The 27,139-nt window shown below is 51.8% G+C and overlaps 1 protein-coding gene across 1 annotated transcript; it reads left to right on the plus strand.

Moving 5' to 3' along the window:
* Positions 1-4,676: 4,676 nt before the first annotated feature.
* Positions 4,677-8,318, plus strand: LOC125514609 (F-box/kelch-repeat protein At1g74510-like). Its single transcript, XM_048679944.1, has 2 exons — positions 4,677-5,106; positions 6,498-8,318. Exon 2 carries the CDS (start codon positions 6,578-6,580, stop codon positions 7,853-7,855), a length of 1,278 nt encoding a protein of 425 aa, XP_048535901.1. The 5' UTR covers positions 4,677-5,106; positions 6,498-6,577; the 3' UTR covers positions 7,856-8,318.
* The last annotated feature ends 18,821 nt before the right edge of the window (positions 8,319-27,139 follow it).

Here is a 27,139-nt window from a genome sequence, read left to right on the forward strand (position 1 = left end):
TCCGCAAGCTGTCTTCGATGTGAAAGAAAATAGTACTCCACAATCTCAAGGACTGTTGATATTCTTTCATGCTAAATAAAATACGTTCATGCAACATATATTCTTTGGGAAATGGACCAGCTCATGACATATTTTATTTAATTAGATGTCAAACAAACAGTTGTGGAGATCACGATGATGAGATTTTCATTTTGGTGGTTGATTAATCATTTTGTGCATCCTTTAGTATGTCCGCATCAAAAGCCAAATGACCCATGGACGCCTACTTTCCTCGTCGGCTTTTCTGAAATTACAAAGGGGTTTCCATCAATCGCAGTTCTTAACTTATTTTATGTTTCTGTTCGAGTAAGTCGTGGGTCACCATAGTACCGTACACAATTATATAAAAAAAGATGAAAGCTAGCAACTCTTCGCCTAGATTGATTGTGACATTTGCATATTGGAGGGTTAACTCATGCATTTAGATGGTTACATTCCTTCTGACGCGATCTAAGACAATGTCTTATGTTTATCATCTTTTGTCTTAGCCGATACACCGATACCAAACCATCTTTTGCACATTTTTTTCGCAGGACCTTCTGCACTTAACTCGGATCAATTATATATGGAAGCGCCTAGAGCTCAATAGTCACAATGAAAAATAATAATAAAAGAAACAACTATAAAGCAAAAAAAACTCAGCATGATTCTTCGCGCATAGTCTGACCATTGTAGCATTGATCGAGTTTGTTCGAAAACTCAAGGTTATGGAGCACAATTTTTTTTCAACGTCCCCCAATGTCAAAATGACACAAAAAATTGCATGTGCCTATAAACTTAACATATTTGGTGGCAACAAAATCATTTTGTTTTTTGTTTGCTATTTTTGATTCAATGTTCATCATGCAACAGATGAGCTCGGGAACAGCCAGGAATAACCGAGAAAATATAGTTGTAACATGTGCTCCATATTCATTAGAAGCGCGTGGTCACCCCATCCCCGTCCCCCAAATCTCCCCGAAGGAAGGACACCCGTATTTATCATGAACTGCCAAAATTGCCCCACATTTCGTGCATCGACCATAACTACTATTTGCCTCACCCCTCCGCCTTCCCCTTACCACTTTCCGACGTTCCCATGTTTTCTGCTTTGTCGATCGATGAGGAGACTGGACATGCATTGGAGAGAGAGAGAGAGAGAGAGAGAGAGAGAGAGAAAGAGAGAGAGAGAGAGAGAGAGAGAGAGAGAGAGAGAGAGAGAGATGACTAGCGTGGCGTCGGCTGCGGAAGCAAGAGCACCCACGTCATTGCGACCGGGAAGACAATGGTTTTGGCATGCGCTTAGTTAAGGGTAAAATGGGCCAGGTTTTGATATTTCCTTCTTTTATTGGTCTTTGAGATGCAAATTCTTTGGCTGTTTTTTGGATACAGAGGGGTAAGGATGCATCCTTGGGTTGGTAGGTAGGCACCATGTTTGTCATACCAGAAAAAAATAGATATGTATCATACGAGGAAGTACCCGGTGAAACCAAGTTACAATGAAAACTTTGTGAAAATCACATTTAAAAGATCACCATAATTCTGAAACTAGTACAACATGTTTCAACAATTAAGTCCTATAAACAAATTATGCATGGATGTTATTGCACGGTTTATCACTGTCCATTGTTAAATTTGGTTTTTCTTTTTCATACAACTCTAGTGAATTTGAATTTGAACTTTAAATTTTACAAGCCTGCATGACATCACCTCTCAAACATACTTGATTTCTTCAGAAGCTTTAATCATTAAAACATAGCCTTCGTTAGTTTCATCGTAACTTTGTTCCCGCCGATGCCCCTCATGTATTATGGACGTACTATGGCGAAAATAGTAGTCAGCCGCATTTTTCTGCCTTATTACACCTTGCCAACACATATGATATCTTATTGGTAATTTCAAGCGCTAGGAGAAACAAATAGAGCTAGTGCAGCCTCCTTTGATTCATGGGAATTTTGCAGGAATAGTAAAGGATAGAAACTTTGTAGGAAAAATTCCTTTGAAGCTCTTTGGTTTGTAGGGATAGTTTTCTATTCCTATGCAAGATAGGGACCAATCCTTCACATTTCAAAGAAAAAATAACATTAGCCTAGACTCAATGAAAAAAAATCCCTATCATATGCATCAAATGGCATTTCTTTTTCTATAGAAATTAAGTTACATGTCATCTCACTTTCTATGATTTATTTTATTTCTATACTATTTCTATCCTATGAATTAAAGGAGGCCTGCATATAAATCCTCTAGTCGCCCTGTTTGGTTCGGCTGTGGATTTCTAAAAACAGCTGTGAAAAATCTGATGTGGAAAAACAGCTGTAAACAATCTGATGTGAAAAAGATGTAGATCATTTGGCAAACCAGCCGATACAGCTTTTTCAGATTTTGGCCGGCAGCGGAATCAGATTTTGGAAAGCACGTCCTGGACTGCTTTCGCTTTTGGTTCATATTTTGGCAGCGGATTTTTAAAATCGGATTCTACTGGGTTCGTCTTTTGATTCAGATTCTGCTGCGCGGCAGTGGAATCCGTCGATAAAAGCTGAACCGACAGGTGTGATCAACTATCGGCTGCGAGTGCAAACGGCGGAATTCTGTTCCAACTATGTGTAATTCTGTTCCAACTATCCGTGTCTTCTCATTTTCGGATCGATGCTCGCTTTCACTCACAGTAAGGAAGAAGCGTTCCTGTCAATGGACAGAAGGTTTGGATAACCAGTGGCGAGCGGCCGGAGAGGACGATCTACGCCTAAATAAGAGACGTGTTTGGACCAGGGACTGAACCGTACCGGAAAAGACCGGTAGACGTACACTGCTAGGTTCCTTCACGACAAACACTGGCCGCTGCAACTTGCAAGGCTCGCAGCTCCTGACACGGCGACACGTGCCGGCCCGGTGCACCACGGGAGGGACGTTTGACGTGCATGGGTTTGATCCAGTCCCGCACTGTTACAAGACGAGGACCGTGGCACGGTTGTTTCTTCAGACTGCCTCAGCTACTCTCGCACGTAGCGTCCGACACGTCAATCGATCGGGCAATACAAGAGCGTGTGGAAACTGGACACGTAGGCGCCGAGCCTGTTTTTCGACAGCGAGTATGAACTTGTGTCAAATCGGAAGAAGGGGCAAAAACTACCGTCTCCCGCTTATCAAAGCATTTACGTTACTTGTAGCCGCGTTTTCTATGGAGTATATAGTACTCTCACGTGCGACCGTTTGTGGTAGCGATCGACGCCATTAGCAGCTGTTACAGTTTTCAACGCCATTGGCAAGCGCCCACGAGCAATTTGGTCAGAAGGAATTGGCGGTGTTCCACGTACATGTGTGCGCGCGCCAGCTCGCTCGTCTCACATGACGGTCAGCAACAAAATACTGACTGTACCCGTACTTTGTACGGGCGACAATACCTAATGTTTAACTTATCTCCTAATACTGGGATGATTAAACTGGCAGGGCTGTAACAAGGCGATCCACCGTCTCCTACCTCAATCCTCACGCAGTATGCTCGTTTCGCACGAAGGTCGGTAATACCTAAAGTTTACCTCGTCTCCAAACGAGATGATTAGACTGCATCCAAAAGTTTTCCTTGCATCCAACAAAGTACCGACGGTGGACGTATTTTCTACCGATGATATGATATGATTATGATTAGAAAATACAGCGGTCTCGGGCGTGCGTCTACGCGCGTGGATACGCTACGCCGCCGGCCCGTTGAACCGATCGGTGGAGCAATTGACCGACCGAAACCGTTGCCGTCCAGACTAATTAAAAACAACTGCGAAGTGGAGAGAAAGTACAGGCCGTTCCAAATGGTGCAGCTCAGGGCTACGCGCAGAAAATGAGCCCCGGATCGCGACGTCGTTCGCCGCTAAAATAAGCCGCGCTGTGCAATCAGGAGCCTCGTCAGTCCCAAAGAGAAGGACGAACAATTTTTTTTTTAAAAAGTGATGAGTGTTAGAGAGAGAAAGGAAGGGCGGCCTGGATCCAGCTACAGTCAGGGTCCAACAACCGTCAGAGGCCGTGCGTGCGTGCGTGCGTCCTTGAGTATCATCCTGGCCATGCGTGCCGTCCTTCTTCCCCCCCTGCCGTTGCAGCGGCATGCCAGCAGCGTGCGGCGACGAGACAAACAAAGATAAGATAACCACTCCCAGCATTGCACTGGTAATGAAAAATGTTTCGGTTTCAGCCGGCGGTGGTAGTAGTAATTATATTATTACTGGTGGTAACAGCCGGCGGGTCAGGTCAATTGGAGATGTGCCGAGGAAGGCAGAGCAGAAGCGTAGTACGTACGAACGACAAGCGGGACAGCACGGACGGGCGGGCGGGGGCTCCTCGCTCGCTCCGGTTACCGCGTCCTGGCGTGACGGAGACCCCCAGCCCGTCGCCGCCCCCAGTGGTAGGAGTACTACAGAGAGAATAGAAAAACTGCAAAGCTCCACCGATCCGGCTCCGTTTCCCCCCTTTTCCACGTGAGGCGCACGCACGTCCCGTCTCGTCCCGCCTCGCCCCGCCCAATCAATCATCCGCGCCGGGCGAGACCGACCGAGTGAAAAAGTCCGTGCGGGACGAGACGCCGCCGGCCCGGCCCGGCCCGCCCCCCGCCCTCGCCGTAAATATAAAAGTCGTAGCCCCCTCCCCCTCCCCCTCCTCACGCACCGCACCACCACCCTCCCCGTCCCGTTCCGTTCGGTTCGGTCCGTATAACCGCGCCCCCTGCATCTCCTCTCGCCCCGCCCCCGCCCCCGCACCGCGTCTCGCCCATAACTACTCCTCCGCATCGCTGTTTTTTCCTCCCCTCTCCGCCCTCCCCTCCCCTCTCTCTCCTCGAGCCGCATCCCACCCGCCTGCCCGGGGGGTCCTGCAGCGGCCGCCAATCCCGCCCCATCCAATATCCCCGCCCGGCCCCTCCGCCGCCCTGATCTCGTCGCCGTCCGAGGTGCCGGGGCCGACCGCGCTCCGGGTGCCCCAGTGCCCTCCCTCGCCGGCGTTCGTCTCCGTCGCCCGGTTCCGCCCGCCCGCCCGCTGCGGCCGCGTCGGCGACCTGCGACGGTGGCGCGGGAACAGCACGCGCGTCGGCGATGGCCACGGCCTGAGGTGCGATTCCTGCCCGCCCCACCCGCCGGCGGCGTGCTCTGCTTTGTACCCGGCCCTTATATTGTTTATAATACTGTTTGTTGCCCCAAATACGGTTGTATTATTTTCTCTCCGTCGGTTTTTTCACGATTCTGTTTCTATCCTTGTAATGGCCGGTGACGAATAGCCGGTAGGATTGGCGGTCATTGGTTAGCGCTGCCCAAAGCGAGTTTCAGTGGATCGACGACATCGGTGGCGACAAAACCGATCAGATTTGCGCTAGTGCTATTTACAGTTGGCGTTAGTTTTTAATCCAGCGCGCTTTTTGCTACGCAACTACTAGATCTTATTAACTGCTCAATACCCTTGTAAGCTATGGATATCCCTATCATACCGATAATTTTGCATATGCTCGCCACCTCGCTGCTGTACCGAATTGTAGACGCTCTTAAACGAATTCAACAATGATCCACAAGCTGTGCATATCTGTTACTCCTTTTCAAAAAAAATATGTTTATGTACTTGTGACACCATTTCTTATGGTTCACCTGCAAGAAACACACAAATAGATATGACGGTCGTTAGCCCAGATGTAATTTATTTTCCAGAATGATTTTCTAGATTTGTTTGTCCTTCTCTCTGTTGGTATCGTGGAATGGTCTCAGGGTGAATAGATGGGGCCTGTTGTGTTGGGTTTTGCCAATTTTCGGAGGACTGATGCTTTACTAGTTCCGGGTTATATTTGTTTTGTGTAAGACTGGAATCGTTCTGCTTATTCGCCTATGTATGTTGAAGGGGTCATTTTAGATATTTGCGGGTTATGAGACTTTTCTCGACAAAATAAAAAAATCTGCTGGTATGGTGGACTGAGTTAGATTTTGGGTCGAATCCATTCTCCGATGACAAGGTACAATGACATGTTACTGATACATCCTTGCAGGTTGTAGCCTTTAGTTATTAATTATTTAGGTCAATATGTACTCAACATGTTTAGTTTGATATCATATACTTGAGATTGTCTTTTACTCAATGGGTGTTAAATTTGGATTTAGTTTGATATTATAGCCATGTTATTCGTATGAGTACTCAGTAATCTTCTGTTTATTCCCTGCTGTTTTGTTATTCTGTATTCACGATGGACCATTTTGCCAAACTTCTAATGTTCATCTGCATTTGTAGTCTGGTAAGGTTATTTTGTTGGTTTGGAAACATATATTCATATGCGACCTTTTTTGATTGATTGAGCTAAGTGATGTTTGTGGAGTTCTCTTGCAAGTTTGTTTTTTATGTACACAAATGCAAATTTGCTGATATACATGGATGCCACTTTCAGTTATACCTGAATTTTCATTTCTAGAATAGTACTCTTATCCGAGTAGAATTCCTGCTGACATAACTTTGATCTGTTGCAGATTGAGGATGCGTACAGAGGGGTTGGAGTCTTGCCGATAGGTTCCCTCCCTGTTGAAATATTGTTGTAGATTCTGACGGAATGTTGGAGGGTCAATCTTGCCTGATCTCGAGGTCACTGCCCAGCTCCTGCGAACAGGAATCCAGATTAGCTTATATGACTTACCACCTCCTTGAGATCACAAGGACTAAGCGCCCATCTGGGGTTCTGGCTATTGAACAGGATGGAATTGCTGTGGCGGCAGTGCTGGCAAAGCGGCCTAAGTCTGAGGATAGCCATGATGCTGTGCCGGTAGACTGTCAAGGTGGTAATCAGGGCTATTCTGATTCAAGCACACTGATAAGTTCTATTGGCAGAGATAATTCAATCAATTGTCTAGCCCGCTGCTCTCGGTCTGATTATGGCTCCATTGCATCACTGAGCCGGAACTTCCGTTCCCTTGTCCGTGATGGTGGTCTGTACAGAGAAAGGCGGAGGTTAGGGATTGCAGAACACTGGGTGTATTTCTCCTGCAATGTGCAGGAGTGGGAGGCATATGACCCATACCGTGAACGGTGGATGACGCTCCCAAGGATGCCACCTAATGAGTGTTTCATGTGCTCAGACAAGGAGTCACTAGCTGTCGGCACTGAACTTCTGGTGTTTGGCAAGGAGATTCTATCACATATTGTTCTTAGCTATAGCATCCTGACCAACTCATGGTCAAGAGGCGTTGAAATGAATGCCCCTAGATGTTTGTTTGGTTCGGCTAGTTTTGGAGAGAAGGCAATTATAGCTGGTGGCATGGATTGTTTTGGGAATGTGCTTAGTTCTGCTGAGCTGTACAACTCTGAAACTAAAAGTTGGATTACACTTCCGAGCATGAACAAGCGTAGGAGAATGTGTTCTGGAGTCTTCATGGATGGCAAATTTTATGTTATTGGTGGAATGGCCAGTAACACGGAGGTGCTGACATGCGGAGAAGAGTATGATTTAGAGAAGGGTACCTGGAGGTTGATAGAGAACATGTCAGAGGGGCTCAATGGTGCCAGTGGTGCTCCTCCCCTTGTTGCTGTAGTTGACAATGAGCTATATGCGGCTCAATATGCAGGAAAACTAGTAAGGAAGTATAATAAAAGTGACAACACATGGACAACTCTTGGGGAGTTACCAGAGCGCCCAGAAGCTGTGAATGGCTGGGGCATTGCATTCCGAGGATGCGGAGAGCGGCTCCTGGTGATTGGTGGACCAAGAGTGCTGGGCGGCGGGATGATTGAACTCCATTCGTGGATCCCAAGGGAGGGCCCCTTGCAATGGAACATGATCGGAAGCAAACCTTCTGGCAACTTTGTTTATAACTGTGCTGTCATGGGGTGCTGATTTCTGCGCCACCACCCACCCGTCGAACATACTTGTCAACAAGAAAGATTTGTGATATTGGTTTCGCAAATGCGCATAAAAGCACTGATTCTGCCTGATTGGTAATCTCTGCCTTCTTCTTTTTTTCCTTCTCCTCTGGACATTTCAGATTTTACTCCGATGTTCCATAGAGTAGTCAGTCACATCCTTCCTTGTATTCGTTAACAGTTACACTGTTGGGTCTCTGTTTTCCGTGCATTTGGTTTCCAGTTGGGAATTTGTACCTGGTCTGGTCCGTATACTCTGTCGAACTGAGAATTTCCTGAGATGGATGCATCTAGGTGACAAACTGTAATTGATGTAGCCTTGCATCTGGACAAAATTGTATTGGACTCTGAATTGTCCCAGCTTCATAGTGCCCCTGTGCAAAATGCCTGTTAACAAAAACAATACTAGTTATAAATGTATCGTGACATGGTTTACATTTCCTTGGACTGCTTGTTGACATATTCAAGAACCAATCGTACATACATTTGCAAAACATTCAACCTGGCGCTGCTTCATCGTTACGTAATATGCTTTGTCGACACCATAACCACCCACATGTAACTTTACACTACTGCTTGCGCTTTTGCCCGAATCCTGGTGCCAAGTCAAAACGACATTGGGCATAATTAAAGTTCCTTGAAGGATGCTCAACCATTTCAGATGAAACATCAAGACACACGGAGCACTAATCGGGCAAACAAAGTCGATATTTTGCACCGAGCTGTCCATGTCTCTAGTAGCATGGGCACTTCGATGCGAGCCCTGGTGACACTTGATGCCGCTGCCGCTGCTGGGTGGAGGAGGGAGCTCCTCCGAAGTCGCCCCGCTTTACGTCTCGGCGCGCTCGGGATTCCACGCTAACTAACTAGGCTCCGCTTAGCCTACTGGGGATATTGTTATCATCTAGGGTGGGCAGGTGCCCACTTCTATATTAAGAGAGAAAAGAATCCGAGAGACGACAAGCGAACGCGGGGGCTAATCAGTGTGTGTGGGTCGCTGTCCGCTCCGTGCTTTAGCGTCGTGGAAATCGGAAAAAAGGGCCACGCTTCGCTGTCGAGTTGTTGCGTGCATCCTGTGCGCGATTAGGCTCGTTTCCGCCGATCATCTCGCCGCATTATCCCCTGCGGCACTGTGTTTTCTGCGGTGGCTTTGGGATGAATGTTTTCGTTCGGTTGCGATGGGATTGCCCTCCTTTTCGTTCAGCCCTGATGGGATTCTTGTCGGGTTGCTTGGCCTCTTTTTTAGTTTTGTGTATTAGGCCTCTGGCTGGTAGATTTGAGAATCTTGTTTATCAAGTGGCTTGGATTGGCTGATGGATCTGAGAATTTCCTTTATCAATTGGCTAGGTTATCTAAGGCGGGCACCCTCCTGTAGAAGATTAGGAGAAATATCTGGCAGACACTCAGTGGGACGTCATCTAGAACACCCACTCTATCCAAACGGGAATGTTAGGAAGGAAATCACGCCAGAGCCTTTGCCTCCGCAGATTTCATGTCTTGGATAAGTTCTAGAGTATGTACTATGGCAGCAGTGTTTGCTAGCTCCGAGTTTTCAACGGCCCAGAGCAGAGCAGACGAGAGAATGGTGTAATCTGATTCTTTTCCGGTTTCTCTAGGCAGCCATTTGTTGTTCCTCAGTCATCTGCTTCGCTCACCTAAAAAAAGGTTATCTGCTTCGTCAGCTTCGCCATCAGGGTTCCCGAATCCAATCATTGTGCTCACCGCTAAACCGGATGATGATTGGCACATTGATCATGGCCTGATGGCGTTGGTTATCCCGTCGATTTCTTGGTATTCCGGCGACGCCGCGGTTGTTGCATCATGCATGCACCCCTGTTATCGGAGGACAAACTACGCGTCCACGCCAGGGCGGCGGGCTGAGCTCGTAGGCCACCTCTCGCTCTGCTTCTTTTGTTAGAGCAAAAGCAGGCCCGGCTTTGTTTCTTGATAATCCATTAAAACAAATGGAGAAGCGGTTCCGGCAAAAGGACAGTGAGATATGCCTATATGCCTATACGCCTATACGTATGCTGAGGGCAGGGTTGTTGTTGATCTGAAATCAGACTGCCGACCGACGATTGGGTCGAGGGAGTCCAGCTGCATGCAGTTTCCCTGCTACTATCTTGTACCGTCCTCGCGGTACGGCGGTGCAGCCTGCAGGCACCCGTGGGCACTTGGTCCCGTCGAGAAGGCGAGTTGAGCCAACCGCACTTTCAGCCGGCAGAAGGATACGCAAGGTGGCGGCGAGCGAGTGACAGCGGGGTGAACCGTGAGCCCGTGAACGTACCCTGCCAACGCCAACGTATGGAGGATGCTTCGTGCTGGCAGCAAAGATACGCGCGGGTGTTGCATGCACGCACGGCCACAGCCCACAGCCCCACGCCCACAGTCACAGTGTGCTGCATGTTGCGGTGCCTGGCACGACGACGAGTACAAAAGCCGGGCGCTGAGCGAGCACCAGAAATGGGAGGTCCGGAGCTGGACCGCGCGCACGGTTTGACAGAGCGGGCGTAGAGTGGGACGCGTCGTGCTCCGGGCATCGATACCGGCGCCCGCGGGTTGCAACTTCCGGCGTGCCCTCGTTGAATGATCGCGTCGTACGCGAGAGTGGCTGACGGCTCCCGTAGTCCCATGTTCATTGCGCGCGCCGTCGGTTTCAAAGAAACGATTTTTTCTGGTTGCGCTCTCCCTGCAGCAAAAAACGACGTTTCTTTCCCGCAGCAGCAGCGGCGCGACTGCTCGTGCGCGGGCAGGGCGGCAGACGTCTGTTTATACCGTACCTCAAGATTGTTTGGTGTTTTTGTTCTCCTCGCGGAGTTTCAAAAGAACAGTCCTACGCGGACGACCAAATTCAGACGATTTGTGCAGGACGGTTAAATCCAGCCTTGGAATCTCATCCTCTTTGATGTACAATGGTACTATCTCGCAAATTTGCTCCGGCATATTTTCACGAACAGGGCAGCGGTTCGCAGACACTGATGTCGGAGGACGCTATCCAACACTGCCCACATATATTTCAACCACTGTTGAAACAAAATGGACGAAATTCATGCAAACCGGTCGGATTTTCATATAAACCGAAAGAGATTCATGCAAACATGGCGGGTTTCAACAAAACACGACGAAATTCATTACATTTCAGACACACTTCAACTAAAGGCGGAGCTTGTCCAACCCTCGAGGTATAATTTCGGACACCGTCACCATGCTCAACGAGCGCGCTTCGTGGACAATCACGGGCGTCTATGGCCTGCAGGGCGAGCAAAACAAGTTGGCCTTCATTGAGGAGCTGAGGACTCTCAAGACCATGGCCAGAAGTGAGTGGCTCCTTCTGTGGGATTTCAACCTCATCACTAAAGCGGCGGATAAGAGCAACACCAATATCAACCGCCGCCCGGTGGGCAAGTTCCGTGGGGCTCTTGATTTCTTGCAGCTAAAGGAGCTTCACCTAGGCAGGCGCCGTTTCACCTGGTCAAATGCGCAGGCCAACCCGGTCCTTACCAAGATTGACCACGTGTTCCACTCCGACGATTGGGACATACTCTTTTCCAATGCGCACCTTCAGGCTATCACCATAGCTTGCTCGGATCATGCTCCATTATATCTTCAGGGGTGCGTCGACGACCCGAGAAAGCCTTCCTTTAAATTCGACGAATTCTGGCTTCGTCTCCCGGGCTTCAAGGACACCGTTGCCTTGGCATGGAACAAACCTGTTCAGGCTCGAGATGCCATCTGCAAGATTCATATCAAGCTCTGTCGGACCGCGAAGGCCCTGCGCAAGTGGCAAAAGGAAAAGGTCGGGATGCTTGGCTCCTAGATCGCAGTTGCCAAGGAGATCATCTGGCGCCTGGATGTTGCTGAGGAGGGAAGACCGCTCTCGGACTCGGAGAGGGAATTGCGTAAACAACTTAAGGCCTCGTACCTGGGGCTCCTCGCCATTCAGAAAATCAAGCTGAGACAGCGTTCTCGGCTCAACTGGATCCGACTGGGGGATGCCACCACAAAGCTTTTCCATGCTCGAGCGAACGGACGAAGGCGTAAGAACTTCATCCAGACAATCACCACCACCTCGGGGCTAGCAATTACCAGACAGGACAAGGAACGGGCCCTTCTGGACCACTTCCAGGCTAACATCGGCACGCCTGCCCTGCGCACCAAGTCCATTGTCTGGGAGAGCATCGAGATGCAGCGCCACGACCTATCGGCTCTGGACGCTCCATTCGACGAGGCGGAGATTAAGGAGGCGGTATTCTCCTTACCTTCGGTCAAGGCCCCAGGCCCTGATGGTTTCATCGGCGCCTTCTTCAAATCATGCTGGGAGATCATCAAAGTGGATGTCGTGGCTGTGGTGATGCAGCTCGCGAACCTGAGAGGCGACTGCGCTGGCCTGATCAATTCTGCCAACGTTATTCTGCTCCCGAAAAAAGCCGGCGCATCCTCGATTGGCGACTACCGCCCAATCAGTTTGATACACAGCATCTCCAAGATCTTCTCCAAGCTGTTGGCTAACCGACTAGCCTCTCTGCTTCCATCGCTGGTTTCCAAGTGCCAGAGTGCCTTTGTGCAGAAACGGTGCATCCACGATAATTTCCTACACGTGCAAAACTTGATCAAAGAATTGCACCGCTCTTCAACGCCAGGTCTTTTCCTCAAGCTCGACATCTCCAAGGCTTTCGACTCTGTGGGTTGGGCTTACCTCCTGGAGGTGCTGCAACAGTTGGGATTTGGGCAGCGCTGGCGGGATTGGATCTGCATGACCCTCTCTTCATCTTCCTCTAGGGTGCTGTTAAATGGGGAGCCGGGAACCCCATTCGTACATGGAAAAGGCCTTCGCCAGGGCGACCCGGTGTCGCCTATGCTCTTCATTCTGGCCATCGATCCTCTGCAACTTATGTTTCGGGCGGCTTCCCAGGCCGGGATCCTCAAGCCCATCAGGGCGCGGACGGCCTCCTGCAGGGTTTCTCTCTATGCAGACGATGCGGGCATCTTCGCTAACCCGGTCAAAGAAGAGATCGACGCCATCGCTAGGATCCTTGCCTGTTTTGGGGATGCATCGGGCCTCGTCACAAACGTCAGCAAGACCGAGGTGTTCCCCATTCGCTGCCAGGACATCGATCTCCCGGCAATCCTCTCGGCCTTCCCGGTCAAGTTGGCCTCGTTCCCCGGCCGATACCTAGGTCTCTCACTACATACCAGGCGGCTCAGAAGGGTTGACCTCCAACCTCTTCTAGACAAGGCAATGGGCCGGTTGCCGGGCTGGAAGGGGAAGAACCTGGCGCGACCGGGCAGGGTCTCCCTTGCAAAGTCCGTATTGTGCACCATCGCAAATCATCACCTCACTGCGTTCTCGCTTCCCACTTGGGCAATCCAGAAGCTCAATAAGATCACTCGTAACTTCATCTGGTGTGGGGAAGACTCGGAAAACACGTCTGGCAGACATTCTCTGGTCAACTGGAAGACTGTCTGCCGGCCTAAGCCCATGGGGGGCCTGGGAATCACTGACCTCGAGAGATTTGGTCGGGCGCTCCGACTGCGCTGGCCTTGGCTTATGTGGACTGATCCTGGCCGCCAATGGGTGGGCTCTGCGGTGCCCTGCGATGAGACGGATATGGCGCTCTTCAGGGCTTCTACCACCATCTCCTTGGGCAATGGGAGAAAATCCTTATTCTGGCACGACGACTGGACAGGACGGGGCCCCCTGTCTCGGGCCTTCCCGGAGCTGTATAAAATTGCCACCAGGAAGAGGAGAACTGTGATGAAGGAGCTCCAGGAGGAGAACTGGATCAGATCGGTGGCCCGTCTTTCATCGCCTACCCATCTACAGGAGTTCATTACCCTCGCATCAGCTATCTCTCAGGTTGAGTTGAACCCGGACCAGGAGGACTCCATCACTTGGCGGTGTACCCCAAATGGCATATACTCTGCTGCTTCGGCCTACGCGGTCCAGTTCTCTGCATCCTATCCCAGGTTTTCCCCAGCCAAGATTTGGGAGGCACACGCTGAGCCAAAATGCAAGTTCTTCGCCTGGCTTGTGCTCCACGGAAAAATCCTCACGGCCGACATGCTAGCCGTTCGTGGCTGGCCGCACGACCCTCGCTGCCCCCTTTGCCTTGGGGCACCGGAGACGGCCACTCATCTCTGCAAGGAATGCCCGTTTGCCGCCGCAGTTTGGTCTCATGTCCAGGTGTGGACGGGAGAGGATTCTGGGGCCACGCCCACGTGGCCCCCTTCGATGGGGATTTCGGACTGGTGGGATTCGTTCACCACCAATTTGCCCAAGGACGACGGAAGAAGGCGGAGCGGCCGCTTCCTTTACACCATCTGGAACATCTGGAAGGAGCGAAACCGACGCATCTTCAATGGAACTCGCCTCATGCACCTAGAGGTAGCAGCTATTGCCTTCGACGACATCAAGCAAAGGACTTTGGCCTTTGGCCGAGCACAGGTGGCAGCCGGTATCGGTTGATTAGTTCCTAGGGGTTTTTGTCCGGTTTCTCTCAGAAAACCGGAACTCTCTTGTACATAAACTTTATCCTCCTTCTTATATGAAAAGGCAGTGCTCCTGCCGGTTCCTCAAAAAAAAATTCGTACACACTTCTATTCTAAACCTAATCTAAATGATCGCCGACGCCCGTTTCCCTTGTCCGGCCATGAGCCCCGAGAACTGAAGCTCCGACACTTGCCTTCGCCTTCTTCAGTTCACCCTGGGCGCTTTCTAGCTCTGCCTCGCAGCCTTCGCCACCACAGCTTGAGCGACTAGTCGGCCGTCGATTATCAGGCCGCCAAGCTTGGCTTCAGGCGGAGGGGAAAAGTAGTGGACTGATATGCTTGAAATAAATCCTTATACTAAGTATATGAAAGATATTGTTACAAATAAAAGAAAGATACTGGAAGCTGAGATTTCCATCATGCTTGCTAATTATACTTTTAAGGGTGGAATACCTAAGAAACTTGGAGATCTAGGAGTACTAACTATATCATGCTCCACTAAAAGAAACTATGTTAAAACTGCTTTATGTGATCTTGGAGCCGGTGTTAGTGTTATGCCTCTCTCTTTATATCGTAGACTTGATTTGAATAAGTTGACACCTACTGAAATATCTTTGCAAATGGCTGATAAATCAACCGCTATACCTGTCGGTATTTGTGAGGATGTGCCTGTTGTGGTTGCGAACATTACTATTTTAACGGACTTTGTTATTCTTGATATTCCCGAGGACGATAGTATGTCTATTATTCTTGGTAGACCCTTTTTGAATACTGCAGGAGCTGTTATTGATTGCAACAAGGGCAATGTCACTTTTCATGTTAATGGTAATGAGCATACGGTACACTTTCCGAGGAAACAACCTCAAGTCCACAGTATCAATTTTATTTGGAAAACTTCAACAATTACTATTGGAGGTTTTAAATTTCCTCTTCCTACTGTCAAGAAGAAATATGATATTCTTATTGTTGGGGATGTGCATATCCCCGTTGAGATAACCTAGTGTTATTCAAAAATTCTCCGGTTTCATGTTATTTGAAAAGAGTTTGTTAACAAGACTTGATCTACCTTGTTAGTGGATTCCTTTTGATGAGCATGAGATGGATAAAGTTAGAGAGCACAACTCTCTGTATCCTCCTTTTACTTTAAGTTATTTATATTAAATAAAGTAAAAATAGTATTTTCTGTCTGTTTTCTGAATTATCCTTGCAATAAAAAATACTCCGAAAATAAAAGTTCTCCAAATGCCTTAAAAATTTAATATGATTTTTTTAGAATATTTAAGAATTATTGGCACTGAGAACACACCAGGGGGACCCACCATGTGCCCACGAGGGTGGAGGGCGCGCCCAACCCCTGGGGCGTGCTCCCCTGCCTCGTGGACCCCATGTGGGCCCCTCCACTTATTCTTGCACCCACACACTTCGTCTTCCTCCAGAAAAATCATCCACCAGCTCAAACCCGAGTTCTAGCTCATCTTGCTGCCATTTTCGATCTCCTAGCTCAAAGCTCCATTCACAAAACTGCTTTGGGGGATTATTCTTCGGTATGTGACTCCTCCAATGGTCCAATTAATTTTTGTTCTAGTGCTTTATTTATTGCAAATTTTTGCTGCTTAGGTGACTCTGTTCTTGAACTTGCATGTCAAATTTATATGGTCAAAAGTAGTTTTATTGCATGATATGACCTCTAGGCACTTGTGGGAGTAGTTGCTATCAATCTTGTTGAGTTTGGTTCACTTTTATTTTGAATCACTAAATATTTTAGAAATTTTTCAGAGAAAGAAAATGATGAAGAGATTGTTGAGGGGCTCTTCGAGCCGAAGCTCGAAGGATAAGCAAAGTGAAGAGAATAAGAAGCCCAAATATAATCTCACTCGCACTGCGGAGGTTCGGCTGTGCGAATGGCCTTGTGATGAGTTCTTGAGAGCAGCCGAGATTTATGATGACTTATATTATTTGGCTGAGAATGCAGGCCTCGTCGACTTCCTCCGCGACTAGTGCGAACAGTATCTCCTCCTCACTAATTTTTTTGTGCAAATTTTTTACTTTCATGCTAAGAAATCACCACCTTCAGTGGAATTTCATTTATATGATGCGGTTAATGAGATGTCACTATATGAGTTTTGTCGGGTCTGTAAGATACCCTTTGCGGGCAGCATAGAGGAACCACATCCTAATGATGTGGAGGGGTTTATTGATATGATTGCTGTAGGGGAAACAATGAAGGTTTCCGATGCAAGAATTACTAGCATACATTTTCCTGTTCTACGTTACTTTGCAATATTTGCTAGTAGATGCTTAATTGGTCGCGGGAACAGTGGAAACCTTAGTGCCCCTGATATTTGTTATTTTGCGTTATGCCTTGTTTTGTGATACCACTTTCATTTTAGGCGCCATTGTTGCTAAACGGTTAAATCTGAACCGTAGAAAGGGTCCCGTCTTTGGAGGCATCTTTGCCTCGCGCCTTGCTGCACACTTTAACATACCTATTAGGCATTATGAGAAAGAGAAAAAGTTGATGCCTCCTATTTTTCTAGATTAGAAGAGTATGGTAGCACATGATTTTATTGTTAAGGATAAGAAAAAGATGCTTAAATATAGATTGATATTTGATAAAAAATTACTTTGAGACTATTACCTTGCATGCTCCCTCTTTGTTCAACATATTTTTAGGCACATACCTCGTTTGCCGGAGGCCGTTCATGCATACTGGAGCCTGACATCAGCTCCAGAGCCTGAGCCAGAGCCACCACTTGATCCTTACCGTCAGTCTGTTTATTAGTGGGATCCGGAGGAGATCGCCAACCAGTGGCACCCAAAGGACAATCCTCCGTACACTAGAGAGTGCAGCTTTGAGCCGTGGCCCTAGACCAACTTAGGCAAGAAGCCTAAGCTTGGGGGAGTACGTATTCCTCATCGACATTACATTCATATTCACACACTCATTTCAGTTGTCGGTGCTCATACTTTTTCATTGTACCATCCATGCTAGTTTATTTTCTTTTCCAGCATTCTTCTTGTGTGTTTGGAAAACCTTAAGAAGAACCAATAAAATTAGTTGTAGTTTTTAGCTAGTTTACTTTCCATGCCTGTAGTAGTAGTAATTAAAAAGAAAACCCAAAAATATTTCTCGTTCTTCTTTTGCTTGTTGGGAGCTTTCCCGTGTAAATAGTTTTGTTTCTTTTCTTTGGGGGTCGAGATGAGAAGACCATGATGAAAATGTTGAGTGGCTCTCATATGCATTATTGTTGATCTAACAAAAGAGTCCATATTACCTTGTCTTCTCCCTTGTATTGAATGCCTGCAGATTCCAGCTTAGTCCAATGCATGTGCACCATTATTATTATTATTATTATTATTATTATTATTATTATTATTATTATTATTATTATCCACACCGTTTGGTCGTGCAAGTGAAAGGCAATAATGACGATATATGATGGACTGATTGAGATGAGAGAAGCTGGTATGAACTCGAGCTATCTTGTTTTTGTAAATATGATTAGTTCATCGTACCTGATTCAGCCTATTATGAATAGAACATGTTTGCAATGAAAATTAGAGATTATAGTTGCTCATGCCATGCTTAATTAGCTAGGAGTTTATAATGGTTTACCTTGCGTGCCAACATGCTATTAAAATGGTTGTGATGTGGTATGATAGGGTGGTATCCTCCTTTGAACGATTCGAGTTGTTTGACTTGGCACATGTTCACGCATGTAGTTGAAACAAAATCAACATAGCCTCCATGTCGGGGGTTGGGTGCGACATATCCCAATGGATGGCTTATCATGCTGGGGGCGAGTAGAACGTCGCCGGTGCCTGGAAACGGGATGAGGCGTAGACACGAACGCCAACGGACTTTACCCAGGTTCGGGGCTCTCCTAGGAGATAACACCCCTAGTCCTGCTCTGCGGGGTCTCCGCATGATTACTAAGGCAAAAGTGAGTACAATGGTGCTCCTCGAGCTGTATCTGTGGACAGGAGGAGACTAGGCCAGCTCCCCCCCTTCTCTAAGGTCTGGTCTAGTTCTAATGGATCGGAACCCTTTGCATGGGTGCCCTGGGGGGTTTATATAGGCCTACCCCCCAGGGGTACAATGGTAAACCGACTAGGCGCAGGGCCCAGCCGTCAGTCTCTTCGCCTGCCGACCTCTATGCCGACTGTAGGGGCCCGCCGGCTGGTGGCCCCCACCGACTGGTCTGGTACGGAGCCGACAGGCCGTACCCGCCGCTTGCGGGTCTTGCTGGCTACCGATTACTGTTGCCGTGCCTCTAATGACGCAGGCTTGGTCATGGGGTCGTGGCTACAGCCCTGCTACCTGGCGGGCGATTACTGTAGCCACTCCCCTTCTCATCTGGTTAATGGCGTGTGGGACCCGTGGGAGGGGCAGGCCGACTTCTGGGGGCCGGCTCCCTTCGGGTCCGACTGGTGGCGCTCTTGCCGTCTTCTGGACTCTCGCTGACCGGTAGGGCCCATCATCCGTGGACCGCAACGACAGGCCATCATGGGTGCAGGACTCCGCCCATTGTTGCTGATGTCAGGGATGGCACGGCAACAGTGCCTCACCGGACAGAGATCTCCACTGGTACGGCGCACTGTGGCCTAGCCATCCCAAAAAAGGGGAGGGAGTGAGCTTTACTGTTGTCACTCCCGTCCCATCCCCCTTATGAGGGCATGGGCTTTGTTGGTGTCGTGGGCCGACTCCCCGTGTCCGGCTTCTTTGGGAGCCGCCAGGCAGGAGTCGGCCCGTCTCGACCTTGCCTCTAGGACTCGGCCGCATGCGGGCAGTCGGCTGCTCCTTTAGCCGGCCTCTGGAAGGCGGCTCTCCATCCTGGTGTCTTGAGGGGCGCAGTCAGCCCCGATGTCTTGAAAGGTTCTGGGCCTCGGGTTAGCCTACCCGTGGCCCATTACTCCGACAGTAGTCCCCGAAGCTGGTGAGGCACCGCGGACGATCAGCCGAGGAGCCTCAGCAGTTTCTTTCTCCGAGTGCTTGAGGTGAGACCTCGTTTGACTTCTGCCGGGCCGACTGGTAGGAGTCGGAGTCGCCTGACTTTGACTTGTCCAAAAATGCTTTTGAATCCCCCGGCGAGAACTCAGTAGTGTGTGAGCTAAGCTTCCTGACCGCCACCCACTCCGTGCCCGCCATGTGGCAACCAATGGCCGGGCCAGTCCGCCTACCCATCCACGAGATGGGACATGTCTGCAGGCGGGGCCCGCCACTACCATGCCTCGGCACGCGAGCAGATCTGCTGCGGCCGTGGGGGGCGGTTGAGGTTCCCATGGAATTACCACGCGCAGTAACTTTGCGCGACAAACGTGGGGGGCGTGGAGTAGTGGGCGCAGTAAATCCCACAACTACCCCCTCGGCTTCGCAGCCCGCTGGGCTATAAGTAGGGGGAGGAGGGGAGATGGCGGAGCACGCGCGTCCCATCTCCCTACTGCTTCTTCTTCTTCTCTCTCTCCCCGCCGCACCTCAAGCTACATCGAGCGCTGCGGCAGTCTGCTCACGATGAGCTCTTCCTCCGCCGTCACGCCCCCTACGGTGCATTCCGGCACCTGGGATGGTTCGGAGGTCCACGACGACCACGTCGATTTCCTCCGCAAGACGTGTCGGTTGCCCGGCGAGGACCTCGTTCGGGTTCGTCTCGCGCCGAGGGAGGAAATCTCGCCGGCGCCGCAGGAGGACGAGCGGGTCGTCTTCCGCTCGCACTGCCTGCGCGGCCTGGGCCTGCCGGCGAGCAACTTCTTCCGCTCCTTCCTTGAGTTCTATGGACTCCAGCCGCACCACCTCACCCCCAACACGGTGGTGCTGCTGTCCGCCTTCGTCACCCTGTGCGAGGGCTTCATCGGCGTTCTCCCCACCCTGGAGCTCTGGGGGGAGTTCTTCTACTCCAAGCTCGACACCCAATCCGCAGGCGTGCCGGCTCAGTGCGGCGCGTTCATCGCCGTGCGGAGGTCGGGGGCCGACAACCCGTTTCCCTCCATCAAGCTGATCAAGTCGGTGAAGATGTGGCAGCGGTCGTAGTTCTACGTGAAGAACGTCTCCGCGGAGGGCGACTGGATCAACCTGCCGGCCTTCGTAGCCGGCCCGCCGGCTGGGAGGCAACCCAACTGGTCGCACCGGGCCTGGATGTTGACACCTGCGGGAGCCGGTGCCATTGTGCGGCTTCGAGTACTGGCGCAGTCGGAGGGCCTGACCGGGCCGGACTTGCTGGTCGCCTTCGTGGCGCGCCCAGTGCTCCCTCTTCAAAGTTGCCCCCACATGATCTGCCAGATGAGCGGGCACCGGGACCCGAGTCGGATGTACACCAAGGAGATGCCTCACGAGGAGGTGGCCTATATGGTGAATTATCTGGCGAGCTGCGACCTTAGAGAAGAGTGGTAGTTCGGCAAGGAGCCGTATTCACGTGCCGCCCCTCCGCCTATGGTGAGTCATTTTTTTTCTCTTTCTCTCTGACTTTTTCGTTGCTGAGTCCGTTTTTTCTGATCTGACCAGCCGGCTTTAGTCAGAACCCCCTCCTCCAGCTAGCAGCCGGCACCGCGGGGCCGGACCGTGAATTCCTCCCCGACCGGGCGGAGAGTGATGTTGACGACCCCGACCTGGGGGCGGCGGCCCTGGAGGACGACGCCGAGGGAGGAGGTGGTGCAGCGGGCGGCCCGAGACTTGGGGCTAGTCTCGAGGACTGGCCTGATGATGACGAGGAGTTCATCCCACGCCACCAGCCAGGAGCCGGCCAGTCGGGCGCGGGCTCGTCAGCTCTGCCGGACACACAAGGCGGTGGCAAGAAGCGCAGGGCTGGGGCGAGCCTATTTGGTAGCCGGCCGAAGAAGCCCAAGGGCTCAGCCGCGGCAACCAAGCGGGACGAGGCGGCCGCAAAGGCCAACCGCTTCCGCAAGGTGGTGAAGACGCCGTAGCTTATTTCAGTGTAAGCACCACCTCCCTTCGTACCTTCGTATTTCTTTATTGAGTCTGTCTGAAATTTCTTTACTTTGTTTTCCGGCTTTAGGGCCCCCCTCTCTCTTGAGAAGTCGGTCGCCGGCTCCGTCGTGAAGTCGGCGGAGACCTCCTCCACCACCCGGCGGGTTGACCACACCGCCGACCTCCGGGAGGCGACGGAGCGGAACGCGCGGGAGGCGCGTGAGGAGCGGGAAGCCGCCCGTCTGAAGAAGGCGGAGGCCGCCGCCCTGAAGAAGCTGGCAGAGGCTGATGCCGCTGATGCGGAGAAGAAGCATGCAGAGGAAGCCGCACACCGCCAGTCGGCGGTGTTTGTCGTCCCCTTGAACTCCGCACCGCCGTCACCGGAGTTCTCGGCGCAGACTGGGGAAGCCGGCGACGAGAACTCGGTCATGGAGAGGGACGCCGATGTCACCGCTACGCAGGAGGTCATTGTGCCGCCACTGCCACCCTCCGGAGGCGCGCCAGGCGGACAACCGGCGGATCCGCCAGTGCCGCCAACCGGAGGCGCGGCGGCGACGGGCCTAGCCCTCGAGGTCAATACGCCGACGCGCCACCATCTCACGAAGGCGGCCTCAGCACCGCGTCCTCTGGATACCGACGCTGTGAGCTCCTCGATCCCGGACACCGAGGTGTCGAGCGCCGCGCCCACCGGGTGGGTGCGGGGAGGCGGGACGGGCCCGTTGAACCGAGCGCTCCTGGACGTCCAAGCCAAGCTCCGGGCTGAGGGCGACGCCATTAAGGAGTGCACCAAGGCATATTTGGCATCACGAACGGCCATCCGGGTACGCATCCTTCCTTTTGCTTTGCTTACTTATTTTTTTTGTGGGGGCGCGCCAGCGCACCCACTGGGTGTTGTCCCCGAGTTTCGGGTGGGCTGCTGAGCAGGCGGCTCGGAACTCTAATCAGCGAGTTCCAAGTACCAACACTTTTTTCTGAAATTCGACGCAGGATTACCACAATCTTCGCGTGACCTCCTTCAACGCCAACGTCGAGGAGCTGGCCAAACGGACCGCCGACTTGTCGGACAGCCGGGGCAAGTCTTCTTCTTTCCCTGTGGGGGCGCGCTGGTGCACCCGTGGGTTGTAGTCCCCGAGATCCGGGCCGACTGCTGAGCAGTCGGGCCAGATCTCCCCGACGACCTTCTTTTTTGCTGACGACCGACATCCCTCCCCCTCCTTTTTCAGAGGCCAGCGCCGCCTTTCAGCAGCAGCTGGGCGAAGCCAAAACCGCGCTGCGTGTCCGGGAGGAGGAGTGCGGCCGGCTGACGGAGCAGCGCGACCGGCTGGCTACGCAGCTGGCGGAGCAGAAGGAGCTGCTCCAGAGGGCTCAGAGGGAGGCGGAGGACAAGGAGGCCGCCCTTCTCGCCGAATTTGCGTCCGAGCGCTCCTCCTGGACTGACAAAGAGGCGACGCTGGTCTTCGGCTTCCAAGCAATCGAAGATCTTGTCGATGGTGAGCTTCCCCTCGTTTCCTTTTCTGAGCTGCCGACTGCTAATCGAGTCGGCCTTAAATTTTTTAACCTTGTTCCTTCGGTCTTCTTCCTTAGCAGACTTCTTCCCCGGCCATTCGTACGCCGCCAATCAAGCCATCGAGGCTGATCGTGAAGCACGGAGGGCGTGCGATGCACAGATCGCCGCCAACGCCCCCTGAACTCTTGGCGAGCAAGTCCTCAGCATCGAGGCCCGCCTTCAGCCAGCCCACGAGATGTTGCGCCGGCTTCAACGTGTTGGTGCCCAGGCGATTGCCGCCCTGTGGCCGGACATGCAGGCGCCACGCACCCCCAGTCGAACTACCGACTAGTTGGAGGTGGCAGCCGGCCGTCTTGAGGCCTGGAAGGGTTCTGCAGCCCGGGCTGGAGCCCGCCAGGCCTTGGAATTCGCCAAGGCATGGTATCCTGGGCTGAGTTTTGCCTAGTTAGCCACGTTCCGGCTGGAAGCTCAGGCGGAGCTGGCAACGGTGGAGGACGATCTCGTCAGGCGCGCCGCATCGATCGCTGAGTACACCGACACCAGTGTCTTCGTCCCAGAGCAGGCTGAGAACAGCGAGGAGGCGCCGCCGGAGTGGTTCGGGCTGAACCCGGACGACGGCGAGGACTCAGCGGAGGTGATCGACTCCAGTGGCGAAGAGGAAGGCGAGGAGGAGGAAGGAGACGAGGAGGAGGCTCCAGAGTTCGAGGCAGACGGCCAGCCCCAGCCCGACCGCGCCTCTAGCAACGAGCCGTGCTCAACTGAGCCAGCTGTCTCCAGGGGTGATCAGGCAGGGACCAACCAGCCGACTGCCCCACCAACTGGCACCGCCGACCCCTCTGGTTCTCCGAGTCCGTCCGCGGCTTCCTAGGCTGCCACTTTATCTTTGTTTTATCTGCTTAGTAGTCTCAATGAACTTGTTATTTTGCACAATTCCACCCACTGGGTGTGGGTGTATCCTGAACTCCTATTTGATGATTCGGCCAAGGGCCTTTCTATGTAAATATTTATCTGCGTTCTATCTCTTCTTGCTTATTGCTCTTTGCCTTTTTCCTTTGCTGCCTTGCCTTGGTTGCCGTTTGGCTAGTCGGACAGCCGCTCTGCGGACTGTCGCTAGATCAAATACTTGGCTTCTTTGGGAGGCAAGTACTTAGCCATTTAGAGTTTTTAGCAAGTTAATTTAGAAAACGGCGAGCCAGCTGCTCAAGAGTTGGTTGCAAAAGGCTGGAAACTGACTTAAGCTATGTGCATGCTTTGAGTCCTTAGCCATTTTTCATATGGACACCCATTCTACCTTACTCCTGCTTGCCAGTCAATCGCTCTGCGATCTGCGGCTTCTAACAGGAGACGGCTTGAGTGCCACACACTACTTGTCCGGCTGCAGGAAGTCATTTCATAGCTCAAGACGGCAAGTCCCCGGGCCGACTAGTCGAACCTGGTGCCAAGCGGTAAAGAATAACATACTCATAGGCATAACTCTTTATCATATAGATAAAAGAAGGCAGTCCCCGAGATCTTCTCGAGGGGCCCGAAGTCTTCGTACTTTAATACAAAAGGTAGCGTGATACATACTGCATTAACTGTAAAATCTTCGGAGGAGATTTGCATTCCATGGCCGCTCCGTCTCTTTTCCGGAGTCGTCCCTTTTGCGCGCTCGGGGCTTCTGAGCGTCGATCAGGTAGTAGGAGTCATTGCCCAACACCTTGCTGATGATGAAGGAGCCTTCCCAAGGTGCTGAGAGCTTGTGCTGGCCAGCTGTTCGCTGAATCAGCCGAAGCACAAGGTCTCCTTCTTGGAAAGATCGCGGCTTGACCTTCCGATTGTAGTATCGACGTAGGCTCTGCTGGTAGATGCTGGACCGGATGAATGCCAACAGCCGGCCCTCTTCCAGCAGATCGACGCCGTCTTGACGTGCTTCCTCTGCTTCCTCCTCGGTGTACATGGTGACTCGAGGGGAGTCAAACTCTATGTCCGTTGGGATGACGACTTTGGCACTGTAGACGAGGAAGAAAGGCGTGAAGCCGGTTGACTTGTTTGGAGTCGTGCGCAGGCTCCAGAGGACGGCTGGCAACTCATCAAGCCAGCAGCCTGCCGAGCGCTCCAGAGGCTCGACCAGCCGAGGCTTGATGCCGGACAGGATTAGGCCATTTGCTCGCTCTACTTGGCCGTTGGACTACGGATGGGCAATGGACGCTAAGTCTAGTCGGATGCCCTGCGTCACACAGAAACGGGCCAAGGCACCCTTGGCAAAGTTTGTGCCGTTGTCGGTGATGATGCTATGCGGTATACCGTACCGAATTGTGATGTCGGAGATGAAGGTCACAGTAGTCGGACCATTCAAACTCTTGATTGGCTTTGCCTCTATCCACTTGGTGAACTTATCCACTGCAACAAGTAAATGAGTCAAACCACCTCGCGCCGTCTTGAATGGTCCGACCATGTCCACGCCCCAAACAGCAAAGGGCCGGGTAATAGGAATAGTTTTGAGTGCCGAAGCCGGCTGATGAGGCTTAGAGCGGAACTTCTGGCACCCCTTGCATTTTTGGACTAGAGACTTGGTGTCTTCAAGAGCAGTCGGCCAGAAGAAACCATGGCGGAAAGCTTTGGCGGCGAGTGCTCTTGAAGCCGTGTGGTGGCCACATTCGCCTTGATGGATGTCTTTGAGGATTGCCTGGCCTTGCTCTGGCTCCACACACCGCTGGTGAATACCAGTGATGCTGCGCCTTACGAGCTCTCTATTGATGATGGCGTACGCTGCCGCCCGGCGTTGTACTTGCCGAGCCGAGATCTCATCGGCTGGCAGCTCTTTGTTCACCATGAATTTGAGGATGGGCTGGGCCCATGAAGGTGCTGCAATTTCTGCAACCGCCAAGACTGCGACTTGGATGAGGGTGGCTGGGCCGAGAGGTGGAGGGTTGGAGTCGGCAACCGCTTGCCGTGTCGATGAAGTCCCCGGGCAGAATGGCGTAGTCCCTGGGCCGGGCTCCGAAGTCTCCGGGCCGGGCTCCGCAGTCCCCGGGCCGGGTGCGATTGCCATGATCCCCGCGCCGCCTGCCGGAATACTCGCGCCATCTGCGGGGGCTCTTGAGTCGGATCCGACTACTTCAGGAGGAGCCGGCACGAAGATGGAGTCTGACTCCGGTGATGGTTTGACTGACGGCTTGAGGAGGCGCTAGAGGGCGACGCCGGACGGTATCGCCTGACGGGTGGAGCTGATTCGCGCCAGGGCGTCTGCTTGGTCGTTGTCGTTTCTTGGTACATGGAGAAACTTGCATCCCTCGAAATACCCACTGAGCCGCTGTACGAGGAAGCGGTAGCTTGCCATGTTTGCATCCTTGGTGTCCCAATCGCCTGACGACTGCTGGACCACCAAGTCAGAGTCACCATAACATAGGATCCGGCGAATGCCGAGCTCTTTGGCTAGCCAGAGCCCGTGAATGAGTGCCTCGTACTCGGCGACGTTGTTGGAGGCGGCAAAATGGATTTGTAGCACATACTTGAGCTCGTCGCCCTTGGGAGAGGTGAGGACGATGCCGGCTCCCAAGCCGGTGCGCATCTTGGAGCCGTCGAAGTGCATTCGCCAATGGGTGGAGTCGGGCGCTGGTGGTAGATACTGGGTTTCGGCCCAGTCAACGAGGAAGTCGGCCAGCACTTGTGACTTGATGGCAGTGCAAGGTTGGTAGTAGATGGTGTAGGGGGCCAAATCTATGGCCCACTTGGCCACTCGTCCCGAAGCGTCTCGGCTGCTGATGATCTCGGCTAGAGGAGCCGTGCAGACCACAATGATTGGATGCTCTTGGAAGTAAGGCTTCAATTTCTTGGCGGCAAAATGCACACCATAGCACATCTTCTGGTAGTGGGGGTAGTTTTGCTTGGAGGTCGACAATACTTCACTCAAATAATATACCGGTCTCTGAACTGGTAGTGCTTTGCCTTCCTCCTTGTGTTCTACTACAATGACCGTGCTGACCACTCGGCTGGTGGCGACGATGTAGAGGAGCATGGGCTCCTTAGGAGTCGGAGCCGCCAGAACAGGTGGAGTCGTCAGCATTTTTTTAGTTGGACAAATGCTTCGTCCGCCTTGTGGTTCCACTCGAAAAAAGTGGTCTTCTTCATGAGTTGGTACAGGGGAAGGGCCTTCTCGCCCAACCGACTGATGAATCGGCTGACGGACGCCAAATAGCCGGTGAATTTTTGTACGTCCAGTAGTCGGCTGGGTACCTCCATCCTTTCAATTGCCTTGATCTTCACAGGGTTGCATTCTATGCCGCGTTCGGAGACCAGGAAACCAAGGAGCTGGCCGGCTGGTACTCCGAAGACGCATTTCTCCGGGTTGAGCTTGA

This window comes from Triticum urartu, chromosome 6 (assembly GCF_003073215.2).
Source record: "Triticum urartu cultivar G1812 chromosome 6, Tu2.1, whole genome shotgun sequence".
Lineage (NCBI taxonomy): Eukaryota > Viridiplantae > Streptophyta > Magnoliopsida > Poales > Poaceae > Triticum > Triticum urartu.

Coding starts and splice junctions, on each gene's coding strand:
- LOC125514609 (XM_048679944.1), top strand. CDS start 6,578: ATGTTGGAGGGTCAATCTTGCCTGATCTCGAGGTCACTGCCCAGCTCC.